The following is a 25,743-nucleotide window of genomic DNA, read 5'->3' as shown; positions in this document are numbered from 1 at the left end:
CAAAAAGGCGCGTGCCTCGGGAACAAATTTGCCTTTGCACTTTTTTGTGCCTTGTGCTCTTAAAACACTGGAAACTAGTGTAAGAATAATACTATTAATACTATAAACCCATTACCCACAATATGAATTATTTAGTCTAATAATATCTATTGTACTACTAAATTATCAAAAAAATATCTATTGTACTACTAAATTATCAAAAAAATATCTATTGGAACTGTCTTGTATCTTCCCTTCATGATTTCATGGTGAAACTCCATTTTTCAGTTTTCTTGACACATTCTTTCGTTCATACCCATACTGGCTAACTGGTACTGAAGTTCTGTGGTCTTAGAATTGCTTTTGAAGCACTAACTCCATAGTGCATTTCCTTGTATGCGTAATTTTTCTTGCCCATATGGTTTTTTGACCTCAAAATTTGGAAAATTGAGATTTAAGTATTTACTATAATCTTATGATTTTTTGACCATTTCTTTTACAAGTTCCAAATGTTGTTTTACTTTGCATCGAACAGTACTTTCAGTGGAGCAAGCACAAGAAAATTAGTTCATAGTTCTTAATTTATTAAATTTCCTTTATTTGAGTACAAACCTACTTTATTTGGCAGGTACATGGCATATATCATGGACACCAATGAGGAAGAGCGTGTAAAGGTATGCTCTAAGTTGTTCATATGCTTTACTTATATACTATATCAGTTTTTGCAACAAAATGTTGAAACATGTATTGGTTGCTTTTCTTTTCATATGCATGGGTGACATATTCTATGACTAGTGTTTAGAAAGACGGACCGGACTGGCTGGTCGGACTGGTTGAACAGTGACCCGGGACCTTGGCTGGTTCAGTCCTACCCCAATAATTGCACTTGATAAAAAACCGGTGAAAGCCGGATGACAGGCTGGTTTAATCCCAAAACCGGTGAACCGGTCCCAGTTTTGTGAAACCGCCCTGGTCTTTAACAATTGAAATTTTAAAATGTGTTTTGTAAGACTTGAACCCATGACCTTTAATTTCTCTATATTGCTTAATTACCATTAATCCACCTCTTTACTTGTGTTAATTAATGAGACTTTGTTGTGCATATTACTTTATTATACACGTATTTTAAAGAAAATGTAAATTAAGAGATTTGGGCCCTAGTCATTTGCTTTAAAAAATAAGGAACTTGCCATCTAACTACCATGTTTAAATATATTAAAAATTATAAAATATATTATATATAGTATTTATATGACCCATAGTATGTATATGTATATGCCACATCATCACAGTCTGACCTCCGGTTTGACTTAGGTTGAACCTTTGATCATGAACCTCTCCCTTCTCCGGTTCTTTGCCCAGTCCGGTTTTCTAAACATTGATGACTATTGTATCTGTGAGCATTGTTTTTACCTAATTCTTTGTTAGAAAGCTATGATTATTTATTGGTTGCTTAAACAGGGAATAACTGTGGAGGTTGGTCGTGCACATTTTGAAACAGAAACCACAAGGTTTACAATTTTGGATGCTCCGGTAAATTTTCTAGTTTTTCTTGATGCTGCTTATATTTTCCCTTTTATCCATGATGCAAATTTATTGCATGTAGTTGGATAGATAGACAAGGTGTAATTGCTTGATGTCATAGTAAAATCTTGGTTTGATAACTGTAAACACAGGTTCGAGTCTGAAAGTAACCACTTTGTGCAAAAATGTTCCAGAGGTTAGGTCTGTATCCAGTCCACCCCTTCCCAAGACCTCAAATAGCTGGGGCGAACATTGGGTTATGGCCTTTTATTATAGTTGGATTGATTTCTTGTTATTTGAATCAGAAGAGGATGAATAAAGAGCAAGAGAAGAATAGAAGAAGAAAAAAGAGTGGAAGAATAAATGTATGGCCAAGAAAAAGATTGTTCCTTCTGCCTCTTGGTTTCATATTTATACTGAATAGCACAATGACAAGTATACCTTTATGGGTACGAGACAATAGTGGCCTTCCATTTAAAACAGTATGGTATATCAATATCCCCTCAAACTGATCATATATATACTGATTGGTAACCATGAAACTTATAAAAGAATATTATATAAAAAAGTTACATAACCATAAATGTTAGGCTAGACGTAATCATAGATAAGCATAGACATTTTTCATGGCTAGCTTCATTAAATTTTAACAAAATCTGACTTGGCTACAATGTTTGTGAACATGCTAAGCCAAGTAATCTTTTGATCTCATAAAAGGAAACATTCCCTAGCAGTGGCCTTTTTCTGTTGTACCTTGATGTGCTCGGTTCTATCATGTTGAACTAGGTTATAAGTGATGCAGGATCTTTGTGATTCAGCAGTATTCGTGCACCCAACTTAGGTCTAAGTTGGCGTTTGATAAATCTGAAAAGTTAAAAAGATGTTAAAAGTGTCTGAAATCTGAAAAGAAGCATAGATGCTTTTCTACTTTTTAGAGGATCTGAATCCTAAGTTTGTTTGTGTTGGATCAACCCTTTACCATCTGAAATTTACTGATTTTACTATTTTACCCCTAAAACATACTATTTGGAAATGTTGAGTTCAATTTGCATTATCTCATAAAAATATATTTCAACCTCAAAATAATATCGAAACAATACAAATAAAAATAATAAATTAATAATTACTAATTAATAAATGAATCGATTAAAATTAAAAAAACAATGACTATAAAAATATTAAAATAATTAATAATTTACACAAATAAAATTAAAATAAATTTTAAAAATTATTGAAATAATTAAAATTACTAGTTAATAAAAATAATTATTAATTAATAAATAACACATAAATTTAATAAAAAATAATTAATGTTTAGTAAAGAAATGTTAAAGTAATTAATAATTAATAAAAGTAATTTATTTTGCGCGGTCTGCCCACGGGCCGTGCCGTGTTGTGCCGCCCGACACAACCCGTTTTACACCTCTACTAGGCAGTGTCCTCAAAATCGTAATTGAACTGTAAATCGTAGAGAAAGTTGAATCGAATCAAATATCTAATTATATCATAAACCATAAAATAAATTCTATTTTTACGAACTTCTCAAAAAATTTTAAAAATATATAGGACAAATTTACTTATATATATATTTGATAATTGAAAAGTTACTTTATTATCAAAGTGTAAGCAAAGATAATAGGATCCCAAAGAGAGGCATGAGGTGCTACCTCTCTTGAAAGTAAGTGTAAGAGACCACAATACACTATAATCAATCATTACATGGTTGCCCAATACAGATGTTCCCTCAAGATCCCTTGTTTAGCGAGACTATCAGCCATAGCATTTGCTGACCTTCTCACCCAATGTGTACTAGCATTCATATTGCTTGTTAACCAGCTTGCCTTCTTCAGGAAGTCCTTGTAGCATCAAATTACTGAGCTCGGGTCTGTTAACCACTCTACAACCACCTTAGAATCCCCTTTAACTAGGAGATGCTCAACTCCTATTTGATTTGCTATTTTTATACCTTGCAGAGTTGCCGAAAGTTCAGCCTTGGTTGAGTCTCTTGTTCCCATTGGACCAGAGTATAAGGCCAAGATGCTTTGCTAGTGGGCCAGGATTTCCTTAACTACTACCATCAAAATTCAGTTTAACCCATTCGTCTGGTGGCGGAGTCCAATCTACAATGACCTTTTCTTTTTTGGAGGAGCTATTTGCCACTGTTGACCAGTTTCTCCAAAAGTTATCAAAGGAAACATGGCGGAAAAAATCCAAAGTTTTCAGCCAGTTAATTGCCCTTGTTAGGATACATTCCTTAACAAGTAAGATGCTTCTTTCCTTTTCATGAAAGATTCTTGCATTTCTTTCTTCTCAAATTGCCCAAAGTGTAGTAGCTCTAATACATTTCCACATAGTCTGCCCTCTGGTGGGTCATACAAAGGTTGATTGGTCAAAAAGCAGACTTATATTTAAAGGTTGGTTCACCTGCATCCAAACAAGGCAAAAATCCAATCCCAAAAAGCTACAACAAAAGAACATGAAGTTAGTAAGTGGAAGCAATCCTCACCATTGGCTTTGCAAAGAATACACCAATTAGGGGATAGGCATATGAAAGGCTTTTTCTTCTGCAAACAGTCTAAAGAATTGATCTTCCCATCAGACACTTCCCAGTAGAACAAAATAACTTTGAGGAATGGGTCTAATCCAAAGCTTCTTGATTGGACAAACATCCTGAGCAAGGGAAGAGCAAAGTGCCTTGAAGAAAGAAGAACAAGTCAAGACGCCTTTTGGGTGGGGAGACCAAATACTCTTATCTGGCTTTAGAGGATCCAAACAAACACTATCTAGGACAGCCAAAATTCCAATTCAAAGCCAAAGAGGAAAAAGGGAAGGGAAGAAAATGGGAGACAACCTTATGCTTAAACAGGGAGATGGAGTAAAGTGACGGAACATTGTCCTTGAGAGCTGATTTACTTACCCGAACATCTTACCAAAATAAAACAGAGATTCCTAAACAAACATCATACTTGACAAAGTTCAGAAACATGGGTAGGATACTGTGAATTGCTTTCCAAGGAGTGGTCAATGTTGCTTGTCGAAAAGCTCCTGCATTCCAATCGTTATCCAGACAACCATGAATACTAGTTATCACCTCATGCCATAACCTCTCTCTTTCCAAAGGCCATCTCCTCAACCATTTACCTAGCAAAGCTACATTCTTTAGGGTCAAATTCCCTAACCCCCACCCACCCTCTTATTTTCTCCTACAAACCATCTCCCATCTTATTAAGTGTTCCTTTTTCTCTTCCCCTAGCTCCCAGAGGAAATCCCTCATTAATTTCTCCAATTTCTTTGCCTCCCTAGAGGGTATCCTGAACATAGGGAGAGAATAAACTAACAAATTAGCTAGTGTGCCTTTAATCAAAAGTTAATCTTCCTCCTAGAGATATATAACTTTTTTCCAAGCCGCTAGCTTTTTTTTTTTTTTTAAATTTTCCAGGATTGGACTCCAAAAACATCTCTTTGGGTTAGCCTCTAGGGGAAGCCCAAGATAAGACAAGGGCCAAGAAGCTACATGACAACTTAAGCACTTAGCCACAGATTCAATAAACCCTTCCTCTAGGTTAATCCCTACCACACAACTCTTGTCTAGGTTTATTTTTAGGTTAGAGACACCTTCAAAGTAACTTAATAGAGCTTTAAGATTCCTCACTTTTCTTAGGTCATCCCCTTCACTGAAAATAATAGTATCATCAGGAAATTGGAGATGGGTCATTGAGACTATTTCTTCCAATCCTCCAATCTCTAATTGCCTCTTCCCTATCTGCCTTTGGGAGTAGCCTACTAAAAACATCTGCTATCAGGGTAAAGACAACAGGGGAAATGGGGTCGCCTTGCCTTAAACCTCTAGAGGCTGGAAAGAAGTCCTTAACCACAACATTTACTAGGATTGACAAATGAATTGAACTAATACAACCCTTCATCCAATTGAATCACCTATCACCAAAACCAAGGTTTGAAATGTCGATGTCGGTGGAAATGCCGGTCATCCAAAATAGAAGAAACATGGCGGAAATGTCGTACGGAAATATTGTAATAATTATTGATATGGCGGAAACATTGTAAAATGTGCAAAATATAGATTCTTATTTTATGAAATGATAAAAGAAGCATAGACACACATTTTTAAATTATTATCTTGTTCTAAATCATTAAACAAAGCTAAGAAACTAAGGTTATAGATAAAAGAATATATATTCTAAAGTTGCCTTGTAAACCTTAAGATTTGGAGCTTCATGATAGAATGTGTTAAAGCAAACTTTGAACTCATAGAAAATGTAAATGGTTGTAATAGAGTAACCAAATAATCTATTACACAAACAGAAAATGTAAATGGTTGTATTAGATTAACCAAACAATCTATTACACAAACGAAAACTAATATTTAACTTTATATTTGAAATGAATATTGAGTTAGCTCAAAGTGGTAGTCATATAAGTTAGGTGGACAATAACTTGCTACTTCACATACCTACAATAGTTACCAAATTATGTTATAATACTATCTCTTGTATTCCACATAGTATTGCTAGTGTTCAATGGGGAATATGTAAATTCCAGTAAAATTTCATTTTGTTACCCATGGAAGTGGAAATGGAAGTATGTTGTGGAAATTATCTCTTGCACTCCACATAGTGTTGGTAGTGTTCATTGGGGAAATGTTGAATCCAGTAAAATTTCGTGTTGCTACCCATGAAAATTGAATAATGTCGTGGAAATATTAGGGAAATCAGGGAGATTTTAAACCATGACCAAAACCACAGTTCCCTAGGACCTCAATCAAGAAGCTTCAATCCACTAAATCATAAGCTTTTTCTAATTCCAATTTATGAACAATACCTTGCTTGACTTATTAGAGGAGGTATTACCGCTCTAAGCCTCAAAGGCAAAACCTTAGCCAAAATTTTGTATATACTAGTCACCAGGCTAATCGGCCTAAAGTCATTAGGGTGTTTCGCCTCTATCTTTTTTGGAATCAAGGCAAGGAAAGTGGCATTTGATTCCTGGGATTCTCTAACCTTCAAAGTTCTCTTGGTTTTTTGAGCTCTTGTGAAAGTTGTCCTCAAGAGAGGTGGGGTCTGGGGTTGGGTATAGGGTCCTTTGTCCATGATAAGAGTTCCGCTTTTGACATTTTCCTCGAGTGACTTGTTATCTCTGGAATTTAATCATTGGTATTAAGTATGATTTCAATTGGAATGGCTGGGAAACTGAATCAATTTAAATGGTTGCCTTTTGGTGCCCATGGAAAGCGGTATGATCAGCAGATAAACCTTTTTATTTTTCCATTGTTATACCAGACCTTAGAACATTTCCTGTGTTTCTTGGGGGGAGAGAAGTTTAATAGATCCTATCTTCAACAAAGGTTTATTGGATCCTTCATCATCATCATCTAAGCCTTATCCCAGTTCCCAACTATTATGTAAATCCTGTTTCGCCATTCTGTTTTGTTAAATGCCATATCCATTGTTAAATTATGACTGCTTAACTTCTCACCACTCCAGTTTGTGTCCTTTCCTGGTCTGCCCCTATCCCTTCTAGTTCGTTAAACTTGCAACAGATCAGTCCTTGACATGTTCTGTAGATGGTATTATTTGCATGTGAGGAAATCGTCTTAGTCTACTTTCTCTCAGTTTTATCATCTATTGGATTTACTCATGGATTATTTGGAATTACTTCATTTCTGATCCTATTCTTTCTAGTTTTTCCACTCATCCATCTCAGTTTATTGGATCCATAATCATCATTGTTTTATTTGTGTTTTGGCTATATTATTATTTATTAACAATCAAGTGTGTGGCATTTCTACCATTAGATAGGTTTTTAGTTACCAATCCAATAAAGACCAAAATCTTGAAAATTCAATGCATCTTGAAAGAGTTGTGGCCATTAGATGAAAGATAATCTGGACCATGATTCCTACCATGTTGCTCTGGCCTGGTTGATCTCGTCTGAGAGAAACAACAGTGTTCAAAAGCAAGGCTTCTAATGAGTACATCATCCTAGGTCCAAGTGAAAAAGAAGACTAGACAAGATGATATCTTTGATCAAGTCTGTGGTTAACAAGATCTAAAGTCAGGATTCAAAAGCAGGTAGTGATGGAGTTCATGCAAGCAGGTCGGTGGAGGAGATCCTTGAAGGTAGAAGCAAAAAATATTTTGCTCGAAGAGATGAGAATCAAGGGGAAGGTAAGGGAAGTAAAAAAGGGTATAATACTGCTGGAATGATTAGAAGTAGTTGAGTGGTTAAGAGACTTCATAGCTTGAGCCTGCTCAAAAGGCAAGCAGATAAACTGGCAGGAACTTGGTACGTTAGAAGGGAGAAGATATGTAGTTGAATATAAGAGGAATAGCAAAGGTTCATTCATAGCTTTGTCTGAATATTTTGGCAAAGGGATGAAGGCAACTGGTGTGTCTACCAGCAGGAAAACAGAGTCAAGGATGGGGGGAAGTAAACAGGTTGCTCAATGAGTTTTTAGCTTGAAGAGTATCAAATGAAAAAGAAGCTTTCACAAGGGAGGAGAAGGCTTACCAGAGCAATAGCAGGGTAGAACAAGAGCAAGTGGTCATGGTAAAAACAAAAGGCAAATGCAGAATGGTGGGTGGTCTAGAGAGAAAGATTGGGATAGTAAGTTTGTGATACAAGCCAAGGAACAGGTTAATGAATCGAGGATGGTAGCTGATTTACTGACAACTAGTCTAAAGCTGAAAAGAGTCTTCATAGTAACCCCCTTCGATAACTGTAAAGCCCTATTAGATCTAGTAGGGAATGAAGTGGAAATATCAGTCCTCAATTTTCAGGCTGAGTTTGGATCAATCACAGTTTTCAAATGGAGTCCAACATCTAACTCCAAGGACTTCTTTGTTGAAGATGGTGTTGTGGTGCATGTAATAGGCCTTTCGTTTCATCTGTGGAAACAAGAAGTAGCAGAATCTATAGCATTAATGTGTGGAGGACGTTAGAAGGAGCATTCTGGGGCGATCTTCATTCAGCAGCAATTCTGCTTAGTGGTGTGAAGCCAGAAGATAATCCATGAAAGGTAGAGGTACGCACAAAGAGGAGTTTCGTCTCTGTGTGGCTAGCATCCTTCATTGAAGCAAGGCTGTGGAAGGAGGCTCGCATGGAAGGAGGTGAGAAAGAGGAAGAAGAAGCTCTACGTTGATTTACGAGATTGGCTAGTTCAAATGGGAAGGAATGCTTCACTAAAAAGGGCCAACAACTTCTAGGAAGCCAAAAAGAATTGGGGCAGATGGGAGGTCAAAACTGTAGAGAGCAAGTAAACCCTTTGACAATTGGCAGATCATATGCGCAGGTGGCTTTAGGGGAAAAAGACAAAATTTATCAAGTGGGTAAAGTTTGGGGGGGGGGAGGTTGAACCAGCAACCTCAGACTGGTTCAAAAGGGAAGGTTGCAGGTTCGACTTTTAAAACAAGGGCGGTGTGACCTCTTAAAGAGTCACGCGGGTGGAATTCATTTCTGTTGGGCCGACAATGGCAGCCTAAGTAAAATCCACTAACTCGGGTGCTCCAATTAAAAGGCTCGAGCCCAAGGGCCAATCTAGGATGGAAAACATGCTTTTTAAAGCATTACCTAGGGTCACCTCTGATCACTATCCTATCCATATAGGCATTGAGTCTTTTCCTACTGGACCCAAACCTTTTAGATTTGAAAATATGTAGCTTACTCATCTAGATTTTGTGAAAAAAGTGAAGGAGTGGTGGGGTGTGGAGGTGGGGGGGGGGAAGATCGAAGGGGGTCAAGTTTCATAAGAAGTTAAAGATGTTGAGAGTCGATATAAAAGAGTGGAATAGAGATCAGTTTGGCAGAATTGAGGAGCAAAAATTGAGCCTAATCTCTTGAATAGGAAACTTGGATGTAAAAGACTCCCAAAATGGTTTGACCAAGGATGACCGAGTGTTAACAAGACAATTGAAAAAGGGTCTAGAAGAGGTGTTATTGAGGGAAGAAATCAGTTGGAGACAAAAATCTAGACATAAGCGGATTAAGGAAGGTGATGGGGGCACTAGATTTTTCCATGACGACATTAATGGGAAACGAAGAAAGAATTTTGTGACCAGGCTAGAGATAGAAGAGGAGGTGATTACCAACCATGATGACATAGCCAGAAAACTTGTGGACCACTTCAAATCGATCTATAGAAGACCTTGGAGTGAGAGCAGTCGTGGGAGGGGTGGAATGGCCAAGACTTGAGGACAGAATAGCAAGGTGGTTGGAATGGAATTTCGAGGAAGAAGAGATTAAGAAAGTTGTCTTTCAAATGGATAGATTCAAGGCTCCAGGTCTAGATGGCTTTACAATGGCTTTTTATCAAGATTGCTGGGAGGTGCTAAAAGAGGATTTAATTGAAGTCTTTAAGGAATTTGCAGACAACCATGTAAAAAGCCTTGGAATTAATGCCACCATAGTTTTCAAGGCGTCTAGGTGATTCTGGGCGACATTGGGGCGCCTAGTCGCCCACCTAGGCGATACAAGTTTTATAATATAAAAATCTGACTTTTGGTTAGTATCCTAATTTTATATACCACCCAACATGTATATTAATTGAAAAAATAGCAATTCTCTTTATTAAGAACATTAAATTTCCTCTAAAAATGTGGCAAATCATCACATCTAAAAGATACAAAGCTTTTACATATATTAATTTCATTATTTTCAAAAATAATACTACTATAATAAGTATTTAATAGAGAAAATCCATATTAATTAGTAGGTAAAGATGGTTATCAACTTTATATGATAAATATTCAAGATGGAAAGTAAAATAGAAAAAAAAAACAAGGATGGAGTTTCTGTTTTATTTAATTAGAGAGAGAGAATAGAAAAAATAACTTTATTATTCTATTCTTTCTTTCCTCTTTCTTTTCTTTCTTTCTTTCTTTCTTTTTCTCTTCTGAAAACCCTTTGATCTTTTAAATTTCAATAGTAAAACATTAAAACAAAGTATAATTGATATATATATATATAGCATATAATAAAATGTATTAACACATACATTAATAAGATATAGCAATATAAATGATATTATAAAAGGCCCACCTTGTCATTTTTGTCGCTTAGGCGGGCGCTCAGTTGCCTAGGCGGGCGCCTAGTCGCCTAGTTGCTAAGTCAAGGCGTTTGGGCAAGGCGCCTAGCCAAGTGCGCCTGGTCGCCTAGGCGACGCCTTGACAACTATGAATGCCACTTTTTTGGCCTTGATCCCTATTAGTCTGATGACAAGCATCTATAAAATTCTGTTTAAAGTGCTTTCTTTGAGGATCAAAACAATTCTCCCTTCTATCATTAGTGAAACTCAGGGGTCCTTCGTTCAAGGTCGACAAATAACATATTAGATTCTAATTGCGAATGAGCGTGTGGAGGAAATGAAAAGGTCTAGACAAAGAGATTTTATCTGTCAATTGGATCTCGAAAAAGCCTATGACTTGGTGGACTGTGAGTTTTTGTTAGAGGTGATGAGAAATTGTGGATTTGGGGACAAGTGGTGTAGTTGGATATTTGGGTGTATTAGTACCTATTACTACTCTATTCTGGTAAATGGTGTGAAGGATTTTTTTCCATCTTGTAGGGGTGTCAAGCAAGGGGATCCACTCTCTCCCTTCCTTTTTACCTTAGTTGCTGATGTGTTTAGTAAGGTCATTACTAAGGCCAATAAAGAAGATGCCATTAGGGGTTGGGGAATAGGGAGATACCAAATCCCAATCACCCACCTTCAATTTGCAGATGACCTAATGATCTTTTGCGAAGGAGGTTTTAGTGAGAAGGTAGAAAACCTAAAGGAGCTAATCAAAGGATTTGAAATGGTTTCTAATTTGAAAATAAATTTGGAGAAGAGTTGCATAGTGGGTATAAACTTGGAGGTTGGGGAGATTGAGGTTTATGCGGAGTGTCTTGAGTGTTCCATCTCTTCTTGGCCTATGTCCTACTTAGGGCTTCCATTAGGGGAAAATCCTAGGGAGAGCAGATTTTGGACCCCAGTGCTAGAAAAGTTTGAGAAGTGATTAGCTTCGTGGAAGAAGAATTACATCTCTTTGGGGGGGAGAATCACCTTAATAAGAGCTACTTTGGCTAACTTACCTACTTACTTTCTGTCTGTTTTTAGGATACCACCTAGGGAAGCTAGGAAGCTGGAAAAGTTGATGAAAGACTTCTTGTGGGAGTCGGGACAAGAAAAAATGATCATTTGGTTAAATGGGAAATTGTTTGCAGAAGTAAAGAAGAGGGGGGTTTGGGACTTGGGAGTGTGATTGAAAAAAATCAATCTCTGTTAGGGAAATGGTTGTGGTGATGGCCATTGGAAAGTGAGAGGTTGTGGCATGAGGTGGTGAGAAGCATTCATGGGAGTTAAGAGAATGGATGGGATGCTGGTGTATCAAGGCAAGCTAACTTGGCAACACCTTGGAAGGCCATTCACAACACCCTTCCTCAATTTTTCAATTTTATCAGGTACGAAGTTTGTTCTGGCAATACTATTCACTTTTGGGAGGATATTTGGGTAGGAGACACCCCTCTAAAGGACCTTTTCCCTTTGTTATTTTTTGTTTCTTTGTATAAAAAAAGGTGATATCAAAATTTGTCTCATCCTTGGGAACACCCTTGGCTCCTAATTGGGATTTTGGGTTTTGTAGGGGACTAAGGGATGATGAAATTGAATCTCTCTCTAACATGCTATTGAAGGGATGAGAGATCCATCATATGGATGGCCGAACCCTGCAGGAAGGTAGGGCGAAATTTCAAAAAATTCTCTCTCCCATGTGGGAATCACATTCCTTGTTTTAGAAAAACTGCATTTTTCAAGGATCAATCTTGAAATAAGAACCGAACCAGATCTGGACCAAAACGGTAGGAGAGGGATATACCTGATACGAAGATGCAATATCTCCCAACGAAGGTGTTCACGCCCAAAGAAAGACTCCAAAAACTGCTCCCATTGAAGATGACACGGTGAATGGTAGAGCAGAGTCAGTAGGGTTTGTCTAACGAACTGAATTCTTCAGCAAGAATTCAATGGAGGCAGTGAGCACGACTTCTGATCAGCCTTTCTCCAAATACTGGACACTTCTTGATCGCTCCTACAAGGAAATTGAACTGGCAGTATGGCGGCAACTGGAGGAAATCACAGGGAGAAGATGGCGCAGTCACATTGTAGCTGTCTTTTCTTTGGGTGATCTGAGATCTAATCTCTGGATGCTTGGGATGTGAGGATGAACTGAATGGTTCGCCCCTTCCTCCTTTTATAGGCTTAAAGAGAACTCCTAATCTCATTAGGAGTTTCCTAGTCCAAATCTGTATTTGGATAAGGAGTTCTCTTTAAGAGATAAGGATATGCCCTTATCTTATCTGCATATTAGATAAGCTCTCTCCTAATCTCATTAGGAGGATTCTAGATCTGAATTCAGATTTGGACTCTCTGAGTGGATAGGGTAAGACCCTATCCTATCTGCTGATTTAATCCTAGATCCACCGCCTTATTTAAGTGCTCAATAAGTTTGAAATGGGCTTTAGGCCCAATAAGTTTAAGTGCTCAAACTGCTGCCCAGTTGGGCTTCTTTGTATGGCGTGGGACCCAAACATTGATCTACACATCAGCCACATGGGTTCAGCCCAGCCTCTGTTACAAGGCTTGGCCGAGTTCACTGAAAAGACAGTGAACCCCTTGAAGCCTATCACATGGACTCCTAATGGGCCCAACACTTACACTAAGTGGTCCTTGGGCCAAGCCACCTTATAAAAACCCAGGGACTGTGGGCAGATGCAAGATTAGCCCATCGGGTATTACCCTCAATGGTCCTACACTTAACCTCTCAGCCCATAATGATCAAACACTGCCCGACAAGAGAGGACCTCTCCCTCGGCTGCGAGGAACATTGCTTCACCCTCTACTCACATGGATCCTGGGAATTAAAACCTTTTGCAAACATTTTGAAACCAAAATATATATATATGTATATCCGTATATAAATATATTTTGCAAAACAAATTTCAACGGTTGAAATCGGCTGCTGGCAGTCTTGGCTTCCATCAGAGAGAGTGCATCCCTGATCATTACCTTTGTCCGACAAAGGGGCTGATCCTGTCACTATGATCACCCACTCAGATGAATTCTCAGACTGTCCCAACATACCTAGGTTTTGACCCCCGCCAAGGATCTCACTGATTGGCATATCAAACACAACCCAATCCGACACATAGTGCAATATCATAATCGAGTCTAGGGGTCAGGTGTAACTTTCCAGTTTTGCCCACTAATCACCAAGGTCCAGGGCAATACTGGAAATCTGGTCCGGTTCAGGGTTTCAATTTAACACTACATGTACCTCGAGTCTCACCCTGGCAGCTGAGACAGGTCACCCCAACACTTGGCGGCACATCAGTGTCAGCCTTAGCAGGATAAATCTCCCCAGACTTATCCAACGGCTGTGAACATTCTAAACTAACACGAGTCTCATAAGTGTCCAGTTTAAGGGTATTACACAACCACTATAACATGAATCAAATATGTACTTTATTTATTTACAATAAATGTCATAATGTACATCAATCTGATTGGAGCTAAGGGCATACACTGTCTAACATCTATGTTGTCTTAATCATGTTTGCTTGGATCCCTCCAAGCAAAGGAACCTTTACTTGTGCTTCTTATTTCATGTCCATCTCTCAATCATCTGCTTAACAACCCTTTCCATCAAAGGAAATTTGGTGTAGGCCAGTTCCCCAAAGATTATGCCGTTTTGTTGGGAAGTATTCTATGGAAAAGTAAACACACTAGATAACCTACAAAAGAGAAGACATTTCCTTTGTATTTCTCCCAATTGGTGTATTATCTACAGATCTCACGGGGAAGGATTGTTACCATCTACTAATATCTTGTCAATTTTTTGTAGACCTTTGGATTGGCTACTTTCGTTGTTTGGGAGTAGTTGGAGCTTACCAGTAGAAGTTTGCTGATCTTTGACAATTCTACTTTCTCTTGGCCTACAAAAAGAGGGTAACTTATGTGGAGATGCACTTGCGCTGCCCTGATCTTGACTCTTTGGTAAGAAAGGAATGCTTTAATTTTTCAAGAAAAGGAAAGGAGCAGTTAGGAATTGAAAGACTGTGTGTTGCATAGGGTAATTTTTTGGCTGAAGACTTTTGAAATCTTTCATCAATTCTCTTTTAATGACCTTTGGAGAAACTGGTCAGCAGTAGCGAGGTGTTCACTCTTAAAGGACAAGTTAATTACAAGCTGGTCTCCTCATCTGAAGGTTCATTGAGGTTGAACTTTGATGGAAGTAGCATGGGTAATCCAGGATTATCCGGAATGGGGGGTGTTTTGAGAAATGAGAATGGAGAGCTTGTCTTGCTTTACTTGGGTCCTTTAGGTGTTGGAGACTCTATCAGGGCAGAGCAATTAGCTACTGTACAAGGGGTGCAATTTGCAAACCAGCTGGGGGTACTGAATTTGATAATTGAAGGGGATTCCAAGGTGGTGGTGGGCTGGTTGAAAAATCCTGAAGATGCTATATGGTGCTACAAGAAGGAAATGAAGAAATTCAGTTGGGTGACAAGGAATATGTTGGTCTTTTTACAATGGGTGGGGAGATCAGAAAATACTTTGTCCGATGTGTTAGCCAAGCAAGGGGTAAATAGGGAAGAATTGTTTTGGGCTCAGCTGTGATTCCTGTATGTTTTTTTTCTAGTTTAATTGTAAGATTCTAGGAGGGGCTGCAGCTTGCACCTCTCCCTTGGATGTTGTATGAAATCACAATTCTAAATCAGTTTTTGAATTCATAAAATTATACTATTACTCATAAAAAAAGTGTTTGGTATTTCTTCATGTTGACCTATGTAATTTATTTGTTCTATTACTTGCAACTTTAGGGTCACAAGAACTATGTTCCAAACATGATCAGTGGGGCATCTCAAGCTGATGTTGGTGTTCTGGTAAGCTAATGCTCTGACACTTTTTTTTGTCAAACTATCTATCATTGGAAAAATCTGGTTTTATCCCTATTAGTATTTTTTCTGATAAAATATTCTTCTTTGATGTTTAGGTAATATCTGCACGAAAAGGGGAATTTGAAACTGGATATGAAAAGGGTGGACAGACACGTGAACATGTCCAACTTGCGAAGACCTTGGGTGTCACTAAATTGCTTGTTGTTGTCAATAAGATGGATGATCCTACTGTGAAATGGTCTAAAGAGAGGTGCTCAACAATTATTTTTGTTTGTTTTGCAAATTTCTTTTTGTTTTTGGGGCCTTTAAGTTGATATGTAAGGATTCAGCAGTCCTTTACATTTAAATATTGTTTGCAGGTACGATGAAATAGAGTCAAAGATGACACCTTTCCTTAGATCTTCGGGTTACAATGTGAAGAAAGGTAAAGAAGGACCTTTTCATCTTTGGTTGACTATTCATAACATAGTTATCATTCTGGTCTCGGTTTTGAGAACCATCCATCTTGCTTTGTTTTGCTGTAAATAGGGCACAGAACTTTGTTTATGCTGTAGAAGGTACAAAAATGTTATTAGCAACATAAATGTTCGACAAGATTCTTGTTAATACTAGAAAGATGTTAGCAGTGGTTGGTGTGTATTGTGACCAGAATAATAAGAAGATATGATTGAGAGAACATGGAATGAGTTGACTGCTTGTGGTTGGTCCACCCTAGTTTATATCAATGTTTTAAAATGCGGAGGCGTGACGCAAGGTGTTCCACTGCATTGAGGCATGAGGTGTAGTTCAGAATGTAAGAAGGGTGCTTGAGGCACATGAAGCATGTGGCTCAAAGGCATCAAAGCTTTTGGCATGCACCTCAGAGCGTTTTGGGGTGCTTTGCATGGAGGTGCGCGCACCTCCAGGCATATGCCTTCCATGCCTTTTAATACATTGGTTTATATACTTGAGTGTTAAAACATTCAAAATTACAATAATACACTGTTGTTGAAAACATTACAGCAGGGACATCTTAGTCGTTTCTACGCTGCCCCTCAAGTTGAGTATATATGTCAATCATATAATTTATTCTTGTTTACCCCTTTAGTCAAGAAATCAGCCAGCTGGTCTTCAGTCTTTACACAAGGCCAACAGATCTTTTTCATCTCAACCTTCTCTCTTATGAAATGTCTTTCAACCTCTACACTTCAAGTAAGGTGGTTACCACCTCCAGAAGGGGTTGTAAGGTTGAATTTTGATGGGAGCAGTCAAGGCAATCCAGGACCTTCGGGTATAAGAGGGATCTTGAGGAATAAGGATAGTAACATTCTCTCCTTATTCTCAGGACCAGTGGGCTTTGGAGATTCAACAAGGGCTGAACTTCTAGCTGTGGTACAAGGACTACAGATTGTCAACCAACTTGGAGTGACTAACTTGATAGTTGAGGGAGACTCGAAGGTGATAGTGGGATGGCTGTTGGACCCGGATACTGTTGTTTGGGGCTATTGGGACATCATCAGAAAAGTCATATGGCTCACAATAACCATGTTGATTAGTTTCCAGTGGGTTAGCAGATCAGCCAATACTATGGTAGACTCTCTAGCTAAACAAGGGGCTTCAAGGGATTCTTTGTTGTGGCCTACTTTGAAACTGTAATTTGGAAAAAGGGTTGGAATTGATCCATCCTTGAGGGGAGGTAACACCTTGTGCCATTTCTGTTTCTATTTAATAAAATTTACAGTCATTCATTGAAAAATGTGTTTCAACCTCTGCATGCTTGGTGCAATCATTTTTTTTATCAAGAACAGAAACTCTCAGTAAATGCTTAGTGCAATCATGCTGCACGGGATTGTGTGTAATGTTAATGGTAGCTTTATTATGACAATAAAGTCTCATAGGTTCTTGAGTGGTAACTCCAAGCTCTCCCATTAATAATTTGAGCCACACCAACTCCGATATTCCATTGGGGATCATCAACTGATCATGCCCAATTTGTATCTATGTAAGCTTCCAGCTGCAAATGTCCATGACTACAGAACAATAACTCTCTTGTAGGAGAAGCATTTAAATATCTAAGAATTCTTCAGCCGCTTGAAGATGAGGGATTTGAGATGCATATATTGGCTTATTACCCCCATTGCATAAGCTATATCTGGCCTTGTTAGGGACAAATTCAGAAGCCTCCTCACCAGTCATTGCAACATTCTCTTGTGTTCTACCAACTCTCCATCAGTACCATTGAGATGGTGATTGGGATCAATTGGAGTGTCTGAAGGCTTAACACATATCTTCCTCGTTTCTTTAAAAAGATGAAGAGTATATTTCCTCTGAGAAGCAAATATACTTTTCTTAGACCTTGCCACTTCAATACCTATAAAGTATCTGAGTTCTCCCAAAGCTTTAATTTTAAATTCTGAGGCTAAGAAGACTTTTGAGTTGCTGAATCTCTTCCTTATGATACTCAAAAAAATCTCTTCCTAATGATCACTTATTACAACTAAATCATCACCATATACATATAAAGTTGTAGTGAGCCCTCTCATGTTTAATAAATAAAGTGATATGACTCTTGAGTGTACCTAAACTTCTTAACTGCTTTGTTGAGATGATCAAACCAAGCTCTTGGAGTCTTTCAACCCATAAATAAATTTCTTTAGTTCACACTGGGAGAATTTACACCTTTTCAAATCATGATGAAGCCATTTTTCACATCCAATTGATTTATATTTAATGAGAATTTACACCTTTTCAAATCATCCAATTGATTTATATTTCAAACCATCATAAATAAATTTCTTGGTGTAGTCAACACCATAAATTTGGGTATAACCCTTGGCAACCAGCCTAGCTTTATACCTCTCCATCGGACCATCTGATTTATATTTAATGATGTATGTCCATCTATACCCCACTAGTCCATTCCCCTTGTGAAGATCAACCAACTCCAAGGTTTCATTATTCATAGCTACCTTCCACTCTGGTTTAGGTAAAACCTCAGAAACATGTTTGCGTATAGGAATGGAAGAAATAGCAGCAGGGAAAGATTTGTAGGATGAAGACAAATGAGAAACAGAAGGTTCAGAAGGCTCAACAATAATGGGGGAAGATTCAACAATGGGAACAATGGGCAAAGTGTTGGGAGGTGATTCTGGTGAGTTATCACTGATAGTCTCTACATCTTTCATCTTATTGTGCCGTTCTGAGAAGGCTTACAAAGAAGGAGGCGGAAGAGGCAAAAGTCTCTCTTCAGCTGTGTTCTCCCCATGAAGAGAGACTGGAGCAAAGGAAGGAGTTAAAGAAGGGCACTAAAAAATTGTTGTAAACTGGCTGAAGAAAGGGGAAGGAGTAATATGGAAGCTAAGGAATGAGCTCAGGCACTTCAAGCAGATTTTTAAAGACATGGTGATTCAAATAAGATGGACTAGGAGATCAGCTAACAGCAATCAGCCAGGTCTAGCTAAGCAAGGAAGTTCAGTGACAATCTATGTTTTGGTGTGTGTTGTAGTTAGTGGATTTTTCCTTTGGGCTATGTTTGGGGCTGTGTTGTAATTAATGGAATTTTCCTTTGGGCTATGTTTAATTAGTGGAGTTTTCCTTTGGACTTCTCATCTGCCCACAACTTCTTGTTCTACATGATTTTTTAATTTAATGAATCATTTCTGTGTTGCTGATAAAAAAATACTTCTTACCAATGACCGGATCATAACACTTATAACCCCTTTAAGTGGAAGAATAACCTAAGAAGACACCCTTGATAGCTCAGAGATCAAGTTTAGAGTGGTTTGGGCCCAGGAAATGAATGAACCATACATAGCCAAAAACATCAAGATGGAGAAGAAAATGATACTGACCCGGAAAGAGAAATGAAAACAGGGGACTGCAAACCAAGACTGTGGGGTGACATTCGATTTACAAGGTAGGCAACTACCTACACCCCTTCAGCCCAAAAACGATGAGGCACATTTATATTGTATAAGAAAGCCTGTGTTACTTCCGTCAAATGCCTATTTTTCTTTTCCACCACTCCAAATTGCTGAGTGAACTTTGATGAATTATCTCTCTTTCTTCCAAAAAAACATTCAAGCCATTGTTAGAGATTTTCAATGTATACTTTTTCAAAGTATTCTTTTCCACCGGTTTCAAGACCAATCCAATCATTGTCTCTGTTTGAGATTTTCAGTCTTGCCTCAATTGAAAAATCTTAGCCCCGTTCCTCTTTTGGGCATAAGTCTTGTTCACTCTTTCGCAAATCTGAGCAGCAGTTCGAAGAAAGATAAGGTCATGGCTGATTTGAGGAGTCATATATTTCCATAACCATGACATTATGATCATATTTTCTTGCTTCCATACGTCTAGTGAAGGATTTGCATCAGCAGGGCTCTTTGTTTTACCTGTGAAGTAGCCGGGCTTTCCTCTTCCACTAATATAAACTTTTTTGAGAAGAATCCAGAAAATTGGTACCATCAAGTTTAATGGTGGCAATTTGAAGGTTTTGAATGCTCCATAAGGTTTTATATAGATCCTCTAGGGGCCAAGCTAGTAGTAGACCTTGAGGTAGAGGATTCTTGGGCCATCTCCAATTGACAAAGCAATAGTCCAGACTAAGGAGATCAGGCCCCAAACAGAAACGCCATAGAACAACAGAAAAATAGCCTTCTACAAAGAGTTTCTGGAAAAAACGGTAATATATGAGCAGAAAAAAATTCTAGAAAGTTCATTACGTCATAAAAAAAAAAGAAATTCTAGATTCGTATGAGAGGTAAAAGGGTCTTCGATTGCCATAATTTGAACCCTGTTACAAATTTCAGCAGAAAACAAATATAGGAAAAATATAATGCCTTATTGTTTGTTTCTCTGATCACACTTAAAAGACATCTTAAATCCTCCTTGATTAAGGGGTGTGTTCCCGTACACTAGTAGCTAATACCTCTAAATAACTCCTTATTGTCAAAGGGAGTGTTTCTACAATGCCCTGAGTTTTCACAATGTAAAAAAGACATTCCCTCCAACATGCTTAGTACAAGATCTGAGACATGGTTTTGTGTATCTTTCTTTAAGGAAACAGATGTTAGCAAATACATTTTTTTTGCTTCTTTCATTAAAGCACTAATTTGGCAAACTAATATGACACAAAGGTTAAAAAACACAATGCAGGTTAGTTGGATTCAATTTGTTAGGTAATGCTTCCTCCTAACGGGTTGCTCTAATTGACATTTTTTTTTGAAAAAGGTAAGAATAATTTCATTAAAGCATTACAAGTATAATAGTTACAGTGTATGGCCCTTTACACACAAGATTTTGTACCTTGAGCCTGTACAACCTTTCAGACTTTATAAAGGAGATAACTATTATCAAAGAAGTTTTCAAAATGTGTTCCTTTAAAAATTTGGATGCTCTAAATGTCATTCCCATGAACTATTTTTAAATTTCTCGGAAAACAAGTTGGTAAGTCTTTTGGTCAATGAAGTTTGATTTGATGTACTTTCTCAATGGGTTTCTTTATGAGTAGACTCCACTTTTGAGTTTCTTTCTCTTTTCCCTTTGGACTTCCTTTACTTCAAATTTTAATTGCTGAATTATCTAAATTTCCAGTTTCTAGTTTTCCTAGCAAAGAGGTTCCTTTTCTCATTCTTTCCAATTATCATTCGTTATTTTGGGGTTGGGAGAAAGCTTAACAACTTAGCATATATTAGTGGTGGTAGATGCATGCGTTGGGAAATGGAAGAGATATAGGGAAGAAAACAGGTGTCTAAGAATTCAATGGGAAAAGCTAAAAGGAGAAAACCTTGCTTAATTTAGAAACAAGTTGATAATAGAAGGGAATTGGAATTTAGTTGGAAAGATTAATGATATATTTCTTGCAAATGGAAAATAACATGAATAAAGTAGCAAAGGATATCTTAGGAGAATATAAAACGAAATGGAACAAGTACCAAAGAAAGTTGGTGGTGGAATGAAGATGTTCACAATATAATTATATTAAAACGAACATATTACAAAGAATGGGAAAAAAGTTAGAAATGCAGAAAACTAGAAAAAATATAAAACCATAAGAAAGGAAGTTAATAAGAAAGTGAATGAAGTTAAATGTAGGGCTTATGATGAGCTTCACCATAAATTAGGCACTAAAGATGGAGAAAAAAGAATGCATAAACTAGCAAACTAAGCAAAGCTGAGAGGAAGGAAAGAAAATTTTAAAATATGTTAGGTGCATTAAAGATGAAGACCAAAGATTCTTGGTAAAAGATGAGGAAATCAAACATAGATAGAGAAACTATTTTGAAAAATTATTAAATGAATAGCAAGGAGAGGGTGCTAATGGAAGAGAATTTAGCAATACTAGAAATGTGACAAGTAACATGCACCTTCATATAGTTAGGCCTATTGAAGTAAAAGAGGCACTGAATAAGACTAAGAAGGGAAAGGTGTTAGGACCTGATGGGATTCCAATAGAATTATGGAAAGGTATGGGAGAGATATGCTTGTTACGGCTAACTAGGTTATTTAGTAAGATAGTGAAAGAAAAGAAAATGCTTTATGATTAGACAAATAGCTATATGGTGCCTAATATTTAAGAATAAAGTGATATACAAAGTTGTAATAATTATTAGGGGATTCAACTCATGTGCCAATTAATAGAAAAATTCAGAGAGAAGAAGAATGATCTTCATATGGTGTTCATGGATCTAGAGAAAGCATATGATGGAGTTCCAGAGAGATAATTTGGTGGGTCTTGGAAAAGAAAGAGTTTCAGAATAGGTGTGCAGGCCTAATTATGGATGTGTATGATGGGCAACATCTAATGTTAGAACACCAGTGGGAGAGACTTCAGATTTTACAGTTAAGATGGGTCTTCACCAATGTTCAGCGTAGCCCTTATCTGTTTGCACTGATCATAGATGAATCAATTAAACATATTCAGGAGGAAGTTCCTTGGTGCATGTTGTTGTTTTAATTGATGAAATTAATGAAGGATTAACTGCAAAATTAAGCTGATGAACATATGGCATAGAAACAAGAGCTTTTAAAATTAGTATGACTAAAGCAGAGTATATGGCATGTAAGTTTAGCGCTAATAGGAGTGTAAATGAGGATGTACTTAGGATTGAAGATCAAGAAATAACTCAATGTGACCTTTTTTGGTAGTGGTTCAAGAATTCATAATAAAGGAGAGGTTGAGGAGGATGTCACCCAAAGTGTTAGAGCAAGATGGACAAAATGGAGGGGTGCGTCTAGACTTTTATGTGTGATAGGCAAATACCACTTAGAGTAAAAGGAAAATTCTATAAAATAGTTGTAAGGCCAGTTATGTTAGGAGCAGAGTGTTGGGCAGTCAAGAAACATGTTCAGAAAATGAGTGAGGCAGAAATGCGAATGCTAAGATGGTTGAGCAGAAATGGAATGCTAAGATAGGATTAGCAATGAAGTCATCCGTAGGAACCTAGGAGTTTCTCCAATAGGTGATAAAATGAGAGAAAGTAGACTAAGATGGTTTGGTCAGGTGCATAAAAGACCATTGACAACACTAGTTAGAAGAAATGATTTGTTAGAATTGAAGGAAGGGGCTAGAAGGGATAGGGGTAGCACAAAAAGGGTAGATGTTGTAAGAAATGATTTAAGCACTAATAATTAACAGTGAATATGGCTTTAAATAGAACGGATTGGCGAAACAGGATTCATTATAGCCGATCCCATATGATCATGATGATGATGATATTGGGGTTTGGGAGTAGCTGACAAAAAGTAATTAGAACTTCTGTTTTTGGTAATTAAACAAAATAAGGATTTCAGAACTTAGAAGACCATATTTTACAATTTTTTATTGATATCCTACTTTAGAATTTTGCTGTTCTGATATCTTTATATGGTAAGTATCAATACTGCCTTGCTGCATGTTTTTTCATGCTGCTTGCTTGGGATTTTTTTTTTTTTTTTGATCAGTAACAAGAAACTTTATTAATGATATGAAACTATGTGAAACTTAAGGTACGAAAGGGGAGGTAAAATGTCTTGACTCCCCACCAACAGAATGCAATTGAAGAAAGTCAAAAGTTAGCCCAAAAAATCGATTCCCTATTCACCCCTTGCTTGGCTAACCCATCAGCAAATGAATTAGCAGTCCTCTTCACCCAGCTGTAATGCACCACAATATCCCTACTCAGCCATTTGAATGTTTTCTTCTCATTGTTATAACTCCACAAACCGCTGTCTTCTTCGTTCGCCACCTATTCACCACCTTCGAGTCACCTTCAAGGACCAAACATCTGATGTTCAACTCCCTTGCTCTTTGGATACCTTCCAGGGCTGCAAGAATCTCAGCCCTAAAAGAGTCTCCTTCCCCAATTGGGCCTGAGAACATAGCAATGATAGTCCCATCCGCATTCCTGAACACTCCCCTAATCCCAGAAGGCCCTGGGTTCCTTAAGCAGTTACCATCAAAATTCAGTTTTATGAACCCAGAGGGAGGAGGGGACCAAGGTCCTCTTACATAGGGCAGAGAAGCTATCTCTTTCCAGTTTCTTACCAAATCAGCCACAGAATAATCTGAGAACAGTTCCATAGTTTTCAGTCAATGCTTGCTTGGGATAATTATTGTGCTATTTGATCACTTTGCTATTCTTATTTATACAGATGTTCTGTTTCTCCCTATATCTGGTCTGCTTGGCTCTAACCTGAAAACAAGGGTGGAAAAGAGTGTATGTCCATGGTGGAATGGCCCATGCCTTTTTGAAGCTCTTGATGCCACAGAGTTGCCACCACGGGATCCTAAAGGTCCATTCAGGTATGAAATAGAATTAATATAGTTTATTGATAACTCTTTGTCTAAACAATTGTGATTTCTTGGTATGTATGCACTAATTATAGTTTTTATAACAAAGACGGCTTCTTCTCTTATGTTGTTTATGCAACTGTACAATGCACTCTCTTTTGAAGCATTTATTTATTATTAGTGCTTTTATTCATTTACTTATTGGTACCAACTATAAATGCACTTATTTCATTTTGATTCGTTTTTGTACTTCTACATTTTTAATTTATTCTTATAAGTGGGTCATTTCATCACCAGCAAAAGTTCATTAGAGACATCTGTTAGTTTTAGAATAACTACCTTTAAAGCCCTTCTCAAAATTGAGGTCAGTTGGAAAGATGTCAAAACATCCTGGAGAAGCACAACAATGGACCCTTGGGTTCATATTCCAAAATGAGAATTTCGTTAGTAAGAAATCATTAGATGGTCATTGAAGGGGACTATTTCTCACTAATGGGCTTCAAACCTCTATGAGACCTGGAGTGCCATGAGAGAGAAGCTTCAGACTAAGAGACACATAGAATAGGGGGTAGCAGTTTAAGGCGTAGGGAACTTTCTCAAAGATGACCATTTGCCATGGCCTATCTTACTAAAATCTGACCCTTTTATTCTTGGGACCATGGTATCGTTTATGAATATGTATATTCTATTTATAAGAAATGTAGTAGAGAAGAGTTGAGCAAGAGAAAATAGAGAGAAGTGGGAGAGAATGGTGTGGACCTCCTACAGTCGACTGCTCACTTATTTATATGTTTTGTTGTACATATGGAAGGACAGTTCTGTCCTTAATGAAGTAAGGTAGAAGTGTAGAACTTATACTAATCTTATAATGTAATAGTGAATAAAGAGGCCAAAGTACCCCTGGTCTGCTGACTCTTTAACACTCCCCTTTAAGATCTGCCTACTGATTTTTCAGGCCTTACAAAGGTAGTAGAAAATTACTCAATTAGTAATTTTTTACCCTAGAGTGCTCTTCAATTACCGAATTATCTTGTTTATAGTCTCCCAATGTGGAACCCAAGGCTCTGCATATATTTGCTTATAATATATTGAAATGAGATATTTGGTCTAGTGCAATGATTGAAAATGCATGCTTAGGTGCATAGGCGAGGTGAATTTCAAGGCCTGCACCTCACCTAGGTCCAGGCACAACCCCTTTAAAAAGGTGTGCGCCTGGTGCACCTTGTACCTCAGCCTAGGTGTGCACCTTTCTTAAACTTTGTGCCTTTTGTAGTTTTTTAAGCATGGTGACTACTAGGGCACTCACCTTCCTTTGTTCTTCCTAATCCAAGATATTTTATAAAAGATATGTACCAAAGCTAAATCATACATCCAATTTCTGAGGTACCAATTAAGAATTTAAGACCGTAAGATGGACTTATTTGGGCTGGTGTCAAGGGGCTTGGTATAGAGAGATTGAAAGTTTCACGTGCTCGAATTGTTGAGTTCTTGTATATGTTTTATGTTTAGCAGTTCTTTTAACCCATATTAGTCTCACT

The 25,743-nt window shown here is 37.6% G+C and overlaps 1 protein-coding gene across 1 annotated transcript in view; it reads left to right on the top strand.

Moving 5' to 3' along the window:
• LOC104589660 (Translation elongation factor EF1A/initiation factor IF2gamma family protein) overlaps positions 1–25,743 on the top strand; it is a 60,790-nt gene that overhangs the window by 15,743 nt on the left and 19,304 nt on the right. The window contains exons 7-12 of the mRNA XM_010248054.3: positions 608–653; positions 1,441–1,512; positions 15,379–15,441; positions 15,552–15,706; positions 15,816–15,880; positions 24,067–24,217. Coding sequence (XP_010246356.1) covers positions 608–653; positions 1,441–1,512; positions 15,379–15,441; positions 15,552–15,706; positions 15,816–15,880; positions 24,067–24,217 — 552 coding nt within the window. The remainder of the gene's footprint in view (positions 1–607; positions 654–1,440; positions 1,513–15,378; positions 15,442–15,551; positions 15,707–15,815; positions 15,881–24,066; positions 24,218–25,743) is intronic.

This window comes from Nelumbo nucifera, chromosome 1, assembly GCF_055504915.1.
Source record: "Nelumbo nucifera cultivar China Antique chromosome 1, China Antique-T2T, whole genome shotgun sequence".
In the NCBI taxonomy this organism is placed as follows: domain Eukaryota; kingdom Viridiplantae; phylum Streptophyta; class Magnoliopsida; order Proteales; family Nelumbonaceae; genus Nelumbo; species Nelumbo nucifera.
Note: the sequence above shows the minus strand (reverse complement) of the source record. Positions and strands in the feature narration are given on the sequence as shown.